Source organism: Chenopodium album, chromosome 14 (genome assembly GCF_948465745.1).
Source record: "Chenopodium album chromosome 14, dcCheAlbu1.1, whole genome shotgun sequence".
In the NCBI taxonomy this organism is placed as follows: domain Eukaryota; kingdom Viridiplantae; phylum Streptophyta; class Magnoliopsida; order Caryophyllales; family Amaranthaceae; genus Chenopodium; species Chenopodium album.
This window is the reverse complement of record NC_137847.1, coordinates 3,576,960-3,585,623: the sequence shown is the minus strand read 5'-3', so window position 1 is coordinate 3,585,623 and position 8,664 is coordinate 3,576,960. Positions and strand designations below refer to the sequence as shown.

At 31.4% G+C, this 8,664-nt stretch overlaps 1 protein-coding gene across 3 annotated transcripts; it reads left to right on the top strand.

Annotated features, from left to right (window-relative positions):
- The first annotated feature begins 919 nt into the window (after positions 1-919).
- Positions 920-5,002, top strand: LOC145579873 (uncharacterized). Of its 3 annotated transcripts, none has more exons than XM_081637162.1 (5): positions 920-1,566; positions 1,771-1,854; positions 1,965-3,635; positions 3,728-3,887; positions 4,164-5,002. In XM_081637162.1, the coding sequence occupies exons 3-5, from the start codon at positions 1,968-1,970 to the stop codon at positions 4,988-4,990; spliced, it is 2,655 nt and encodes an 884-aa protein (XP_081493288.1). In that variant the 5' UTR covers positions 920-1,566; positions 1,771-1,854; positions 1,965-1,967; the 3' UTR covers positions 4,991-5,002. The 3 variants fall into 3 exon arrangements, with proteins under 3 accessions (XP_081493288.1, XP_081493290.1, XP_081493289.1); XM_081637164.1 differs by having other exon boundaries at positions 923-1,566; positions 3,731-3,887; XM_081637163.1 differs by lacking the exons at positions 920-1,566; positions 1,771-1,854 and having other exon boundaries at positions 1,866-3,635.
- The last annotated feature ends 3,662 nt before the right edge of the window (positions 5,003-8,664 follow it).

Below are 8,664 nucleotides of genomic sequence, written 5' to 3'. Positions count from 1 at the left end.
CTGTTTACAAATGTGTTTGGTAAAATTATAAATGGTTGTTAGCTGTTTATTAGTGATAAAGTGGGCCAACAAGCCAAAAGCCAATAGAAAAAGCTACTCTTATTAGCTTTTGACTTTTGACGGAAAAACTAGCTTAAAAGCCAACAAAAAAGCCAACTACCAAACATATTTTTTGACTGTTTGACCAAACTAAAAAGCCAAAAGCTAGACAAAAAGCCAATTACCAAACACTCCCAAAATTTGAGTACAATAAAGCCATGAGCTTAAAATTTAAGCAACCTCTAGTTCACCTCATATTCTGTACAATTGCATGGGTGTCAGTTATCACCCTTGAAGCCTGTTTTGTTTTATTTTCTTCCCCTCTTTTTCTTCTCCGCCAATCACTTGTTGAGTGTGATACCTTCAAATTCTTGCTAAACCTGGATTTATTTCCCTCTCAAACAGTTTTAATCACACATAATCTAACTTTTAATTCACTACTATTTAATTTTTTTTTATGTTTCCTGACCCACAAACGACAAGTTATATGCAACCTTCCCTTTATTTTATAATCATACTCAAATAATTATTCATTAATTTTCCCAACTTTATTGTTAAAAAGATTTTCCTGTCCCTCTCTCAATCTCACATTATTTTTCTTCTACATTTAATTTTCTTTATACTTCCTCCGTCCCTTATTGATGGTCACTTTTGCTAAAAAAATCACGGGAATTAAGGAGAAATAAAGAAAGTACATTGAAAAAGTAAATTTACATATGCAAAAAAGTAGAGATAAAGTAATTAAAGTAATTAAAGTACATGGAAAAGTAAAATTTACATGGAAAAGTTAAATTTCCACAAATATTTTTGCAAATGTTAGAGAACTTTGGTAAAAAAATAATATTAATGGTACTTGAAAAAAGCAAATGTGACTAACATTTTGAGTCACCAAAAATGACAAAAGTGACCATCAATAGGGGACGGAGGGAGTAATTTAATAATTTAATTTCACTAGACAAAAACCCACCAAATCTAACTCTTCATATTCTTATTCTTCTTCTTCCATACTTCTCTGTTACAATTTTTCTTAATAATTTTTTTTATTTTATTTTTAATTGTTTTTTATCTTCATTGAATTTTCTGGGTTGGTTGTTAGACACCCTTTGAAGTCAAATTTGGATATAATTTTTATTAGTCCTTCTTCTGTGGATCTCATTCACCATTACGCTCTCTAATAGTTTTGCAGGTGAGCATTGTCAGAAAACTTAAAAACCCTGCTTCCTTTTTCTTTTTTGGCCTAAATTTTGATTTTTTTATCATCATTTCTAAATTTTGGGTTTTTGGGTAGATGCTAAAAATTTAGGAGGGAATTGGGTTTGATCAATGTAAAAAAAAAAAAAGGCGAGTCTTGAGGTTACCTCAATCGCTAACCCAGAGCCTATTAGTTTCTGACTAATCCAAATTAGAGCTGGGCCGGGCCCTTATTGGGATGAAAGCTCTCCCAACAAAATGCAGAGATTGCAGTTGAGAATTAAGAGTGAAGAAGAAAGAAAGAAAGAAATTACTCACTCAAGTAGTCAAGTGGAGGTAGTTACTACTCTAGTACTTGCTAGTTCTTACAAGTTCCTTTCTTAGCATCTTATCTTAAGAAAAAAAAAAATTAATAATAAAATAAAGATCTCAATTTTTCTTAATTTTCTCTGTTTTTTGTAGTAAATTATGATTTTAATTGAATCTTTGATGCACAATTTTCATCTAAGAGGGTAAGCACTTTTTTTTTTTCTTTTTCAGTTGACAGTTGGTGAAGGAGTATTAAAATGGTGTAATCAATGTTGACAATCTTTGAATAATTTGGTTCAATAATAAGTTGCAAATGTAAGGCTTTTTTTCTTTTTCCATTTTTGTGAATTTTGGTTTTTGAAATTTAATTTACTCACTTTATTTTGTATATTTTTGGTTTGAAAAATTGGTTGGTGGGGTTGAAGAATATGCCTCAAGACAAAAGAAGATCATCAATTAGTTATAGATCATTTGTAACATGTGATGATCCAAAAGGTGTTGAATGTGGGGTAATTAGAAAATCAAAGATCAATAATAATTCTCAAAAAAAGGAGCAAGATTGTAGTAATAAGGTTGAAGCTGACAGAAAGCAAAGAAATCAGAACACATCTCTAGTTGTTGCTTCTGTTATTAAGGAAGAGAGAGATAAAAAGGAGATGGGGGTTAGAGGGATCACACGGGCTGAACTCGAAAACCCGGTATCTTTTCAGCTACTAGAGGTATCTAAAGAGACTGAGAAGTTGAATCATGTGATCAATTCTTGGTCTAGTAGTAGTGGTAGTAGTTATGACAAGTTATTGAGGAAGAAACAAAATGATAGTGTTGCCAAAGATTTGTTGAGAGGAGCTCTTGATCTTCAAGAGTCCTTAGTCATGCTTGGGAAGCTGCAGGAAGCTTCGAGTTATATGTTGGGATTGTCGCGAAAGCAGAAGCAAAAACTCGATGAAGGAGCGTTTGATGTAATGGTTAGTGGGGTGAGGGGAAATTCGAGGCCTGCAATGCATCATGTAGATGGTTATCCTAGGAAATCGGTTGATGAGATGAGGAATGTTGTTAGAGATAGTCTTCTTAGGCAAAATATGATATCAAATCCTGTATTTGAGGAGCATTGTGATCATAGAAAGATGTCTATGGCTTCTCCTGATATGTTGCCTTCTACTAGTTCGAGTACTCAATCATCGATGGTTTATTCGAGTAATTTCGTTCCCTCTGATTCTTCTGTCTCATCATCAACAGCTTCTCGGAGGAAAAATGGAAAAGACTCGAATTTGATTGTTAGACTAATGGGTTTAGAATCATTCCCTTCGAGTCCTAGGAAACACACTGAGAGGGAGAAATTACTGAACTTGGCAAAGCCTACGTACGAAATTGATTCACCAAGGGCAAAGAGGCCTCAATTTGGTGCTCAAGAGGTGGGTTTGAAACAAAGAAGTGTTGAAGAAATACTTGAGAGATTAAAATTTAAGGGGCTTCTTAGAAATAGTTCTGTGGATGGCCTGACAATTCATTCCTCGGAGTCTGAAAATTACTCCTCGAATAATAGTTGGGTTGATGAAAGACCGCCTATTGTTGTCATGAAACCTATGCGCTATCCCTGTCTAGATCTCGACGAGCCTTATAAGACAAAGTTTTGGGGAGAAAGAGACATGAAACCAAGATGCAGTAGAGGATCTGCTCAAGAAATTGTCAGAAATGAAGCTGTGAACTATAGTGAGAACAATGAAGTAGCACGAGTTGATTGTGAAGAAAAGGCCAAGTCCGTAAAGAAGGTTGCATCTGCTAAGCTTAAAGGTTCTGTCAATGTGAAGCCAAAGCCTCAGAAAAAGCAAACGGAAGTCAAAAAAGCAACTGAAGTTGAGAAGGTGACTCCAACTAGAAGGAAAGTTGAAGAGAAGAAAGATGCAAGATCGAGTGATCAGTTGAATTCACGAGATCAGGCAAGGTTTTCCACAGCAAAGATTACAAGGCAAAAGGATGGAAAATCTATCCCCAAAAACCAGTCTTCTAATCAACAGAACACTACTTCCACTTCAATGTTAGATCAAAGGAAACGCAGAACATCAGAACGGAAAAAGAACAGACAACCAGCCTTAGGAGTGAGTCCCCCTAGCTGAAAACTGTAATCCTTGGTCTCTTTCAGTTTATAACCTGTCACAAATATGAGTAACATGAGTTTCTTATGATGCAGCAGGAAGAAAAGGGGATTTGCAAAGGTGAAAAGAAGGAAAGCACTGTCTTCTATAAAGAGGATATTGATTCAGCAAGTGACCGCACTTCTGTTTGCCCTGCAGTCAACAGTTTTACTGCTGATAACAATGACAACAAAAGGTGTCAAATTCAGATCAGAGGTTAGCTTACACCTTCATTTCCAAATGTATTGATCTTTCTAATACACTCGAGTTTTTATTCTCTATTTTATCGTATGATCATCTCTCGTAAAGTAAACATATATTGCTGTTAAAATTTCTTTTCTGTGATATTATATGCACACAGATCCAGAGTTTACTACTTTACTGCTTTTTGATTGTGCTACATCAAAATTTTGGTGATAGTTTGTGGGTGATGCAAGATCTGTGTTTATTGAGAAACCATTTTTTAGTTTTGCTTTATTTTTTTGATTGCAGATTATGATTTTGACAGTCAGATTAAGCTGTTAGATACTCCAGACCAATATTCATGTCTTCCAAATGACAAAAATATTTCTCATTATGATGACAACCAAAGCTCTTATTCTGAAATAACATCAGTGTCTACTAGCGAATATTGCAATGCGGATCAGCTCAGTGAGACACAGAGTACTCTTCATGAAGTTACCTTGATTACTACCCATGAAAACGGCATTGCAGTTCATCATGAAACTAATCAAGAAGGAACTAAAAGCCTCAAAATTAGCGTTGAATCAACAGATAACAAGGCCTTGAGACCGTGTCTTACTCCCAGAATGAAGCTAAAAGCTTTGCTTCTAAACAACTCATTGTTTGTGAGCCACATTGAGGAGCTGTTCAATATCCAAGTCAATCCTGAATCAGTTCCTTGCATGATAGATGACAATGATCAAGATTCAGAAAGTGCTCAGATACTGATAGATTGTGCTAACGAACTTTTGGAACTTAAAAGCTCGCAGTTTTTACAATCGTGCCTGCCTCTTCCGCGCATCTATACAACAAAATTACAAAGTTATTTCTCCTTGGACCGACTGTTGGAGGAAGTATGCAATGGAATCGAGAACCTAAGACTCTATTCAAGGCCAGTAAATGATGAGTTTCCCTTCGACGATCTCTATGTTATACTAGATCGAGATTTGGAGTTCAAGAGCATAACATGGGAAGTTGGTTGGAAGAGTATGTTTACTCTAAATGAAGTTGAACAAGTTATAGGTGAGGTTGATAAGTTTATCTTAGGCAATTTGATTGAGGAGGTTGTTTCAGATTTTATGCTATATATAGTATAGTACTACATCCTACATGTTTCTTTCTTTTTTTTTTTAATTAATTTTGCAGCATTTATGAAATTTAGAAGGTATATGCTAGAAATTTGTAAATAAGCATCATATTGTTGATACAACAGGTGGTAGGCCAAACACAGGTGACTTATTCCAGAAAAATTTCCTTCAGATTGAGAAGAAATTAAGGTTACCCCACCTAAATAATTAGTGAATGATTTCCTATACTTAATTACTTTGTCTAATGTTCTTATTTCAGGAGAAAATAGTAAACATTTCTTGGTATGAAGTTGTTGGATTTGAACATTAGTAAGCATGAAACATCTGAAATTCTGTTATTCTGGTGAGATTATGGTATTACTATTATGAAAAATTGTTTTTTTAAAAAAAAAACAAAGTATTTGACATGCTTTCAAAGTCACAAGTCTTAACAACTTTCAAATTCGAAATGAAATAAGTTTAGATAAGTTCAAACAAAATAATTGTGTGGTTTATTAGTGTACCATCTTTGATGAAATAGGATAACCTATTATGTACACCCGGGTGTACCGAATACCCGGGGTAATTTGCTCATTCAACCAACAAGTAAGTAAAAATATTATTTTCTCATTTGTTGATTAAATGAGCAAATGAGCCCGGGTGTATATAACAAATTCTAACGGAATAGGAGCTAGGTAGATATGGCCAAAGGGAGGACAACCCAAGGCCCAAAATGGTGGATGTTCTTGATTTGTGTGTTTTTAACCATTGGACTATACTTAGTTGATGGGCCTTGGCTAGTTCAATGTATGTGGGCCTATATAGTGAAACATAATGTTAACTGCTAAGAGCCCAATTTAAGTATTAGAGGCACACAAATCCACTATGTAGCTGAAGAAACTAGAATTGAGAAAAAACTCTGTTTAAAGAATTACTACACACCAATATGACAAAATTTTCAATTTTCTTGTAGCTTTATTACTTGTATATGATAATCTCATTCAGTTCTCAAATAAATGGGTATAAGCTCAAAAAAAGCGAGCGATGACAAGTGAGTTGATTTACATATACCTTATTAAAATGTTCATTCTATATTTTCCGTTGTAACTGATTGATTCAAATGATTGTGACACTCTAACGAGTTTAAATATCACTTATTACATCTTATTCAAACTTTATTATGACTAGAAGTTATATTCGATATAATACGGAGTATTAATTTTCTCGTAAGCAGTTTTTAAGGTGATAAGATTGTTGATTCTTTCAAAGTTTGAAATATATGTGCCCCTAATATTGCTCCAAAATACTTAGTACTATTCAAAATTAGAGCTATATGTTTTGACTTAATAGTCAATATAACAAAGCAAACTATTTTTGATCCTTGACCGTTATTGTGGTTGTGGTCCTGTGCATACCATCAATTAGTACGAGTAACGATTTTTTGTACTAGAAAAAAAAATGCAGTAATAAAGTGTAATGAGTTACAAAAAAACAGCCGCCTCCTAAAGTTGTCAGTATATCATGACAACTCAGCACATTCCAATTGAATAATTGCTCTTATTTGCTTGGTCAGAACAGGTGGAGTTTGGAAGGCATAATTTCCATTTTTAAACTTCATTTCATTATTCTTCGAAGGATTTATTATTCATGGCAATAAAATTACTCAAATTCAAGATGATAATAACCGACACTAAGCTATTATGATGTATAAACAGCTTTTATAAAGTGTGTCCAAGTAAACAAATTTGTCCAAGATGAAAAATAGGACAATCAAGAACAAACAAGGTTGTGAATTTCTCTCCAATCTATCTATTTATATCTATACTATTATACTAAAGTAATCCCCGTAGTTATCCCCTAAGTACACGTGTCACCACCTTATACAAAATTTTCCCGCCAAATTATTTATTTATTTATTTATCTTTATTTATTTTTTTGTTATTTGTCATTGACAGAAGTTTGTTGCTATATGTTAGGGAGAAGTTTTAACATTATATTTTGTAATTTGAATTAGTACTGTACGTAATAATATAAAATACTCTACTTAGGATATTATCAAATTTTTTTTTTTTTTATTATTATCTCCTTTCATCTTACATACATTAATTATACTACAAATTCACAATGTTTATTGTAATTTTTTTTCTTTTTTTTATTTATGTTTTTTTTTTTGTGTAGTTATAATGATTTCATTTTGTACAGTTTCTATTAAACGATTAATGAAATACTATTGCAAAACCGTGCATAGCACGGGTTTTGAACTAGTATTATACTAAAACACAAGCGCTCAATGTGAAACTGACAAATGTCTCTTTATGATTCGCGGTCTTTTTTTAATTTTTTATTATACATTTTTGTTTCCGTATAAAAAAATATTCTAAATATCTTATTCTAAATATGTAACACCCCGTTCTTAAATTTGTGGTGTTACAAAATAACTAATTAAACTATTATAGTAAAGGCTAGCAATATTTTTGCGACATAATGAGCAAAGGAAAGAATTATACAAGTATTTCGGATTACATGATACTTATTGATACGAGCATAATGGTCAGAGCATCTATTATATAGTAAAGTTTAGAAATATTATTTCTCAAATAAAAAAATTAAAAAAAAAAAGTCTAGAAATATAATGGTAGCATGATACGGTAAAAATAAAATATTCCAAATATTAAAATCAAATTATAATATTCAAATAATAAAATAAGATACAAAATTTTTTGTATTCGTCTATATAAATAATAGTCATGGTCATAGACTCATAGTCATATAAGTCTTTACATTTTTCATTTCAAGGTCATATTATATATCTATATTACCTAAAGGTTAATATATTGTTCTTCAATATGAAATTCACATATTTGACCTCGTCCCTCTTAAAGAATCATGGTGAATAGATTAAATTAAATTAAATTAGATATATACAATCCGAATAAAGATATACAAATTAAAGTGAAATAAATTAAATTAATTTAGATTAAAAAAATATATATCTAATGTAACTTTTTTTCTAAATTAAACAATATTTTCCTAACAATAATTATGCCAAAAATTTATGCATATATAATAATTAAAGATTCCGTACAATTTTAAAATATTTTTTTTTATTAACATAGATTTCTAATGAAATTTATATGAAGATCGAATATTCTCATTTCTATAACCATAAATTTTCATATTTTCGTACTAATGTAATGCTAATATTTAAAATTTAAATAATTACAGTATAAGAATACATGTCTGTAAAAAAAACATATTACATACATGATTGAATAGTTGATGAGATTTGCCTTTTATTCTTAAAAATCATAATAAATATCTTTTATTCGTATAAAAATTAACCAATATCTTTATCTATATATTTGTGTTGTATATTCTATCAGCTGTTGCTTGGTTGTATGGATATTATGTAATTGTTTTTGACACAATGTTTTGCTTAAAAAAAATGTATATAGTTGTGAGTCATATATAATATAAGGTTATTATTGTGTCTAAAGATTTGGTGAATACGATGGGTAAAACAAATATTCGATTGTATAGCTGCTGAAGTGAATGATATGGTAATAAAATTTTTGTTTTTATCTACGGGAGATAGGAAATGATTTAGTCTACTTCTCTTATATAATTATGTGGTGTATAATTCATTTAGTTTTCAATTAAAATTTTAACATTATAAAAAAAATATAAGGGAATAAAATAAATCA

Excerpts from the sequence above, each read along its gene's own strand:
- LOC145579873 (XM_081637162.1), top strand. The coding sequence starts at position 1,968 with ATGCCTCAAGACAAAAGAAGATCATCAATTAGTTATAGATCATTTGTA. Across the intron at positions 3,636-3,727 it reads ACAGACAACCAGCCTTAGGA|CAGGAAGAAAAGGGGATTTG; the intron begins GTGAGTCCCCCT and ends CTTATGATGCAG. Across the intron at positions 3,888-4,163 it reads GTGTCAAATTCAGATCAGAG|ATTATGATTTTGACAGTCAG; the intron begins GTTAGCTTACAC and ends TTTTGATTGCAG.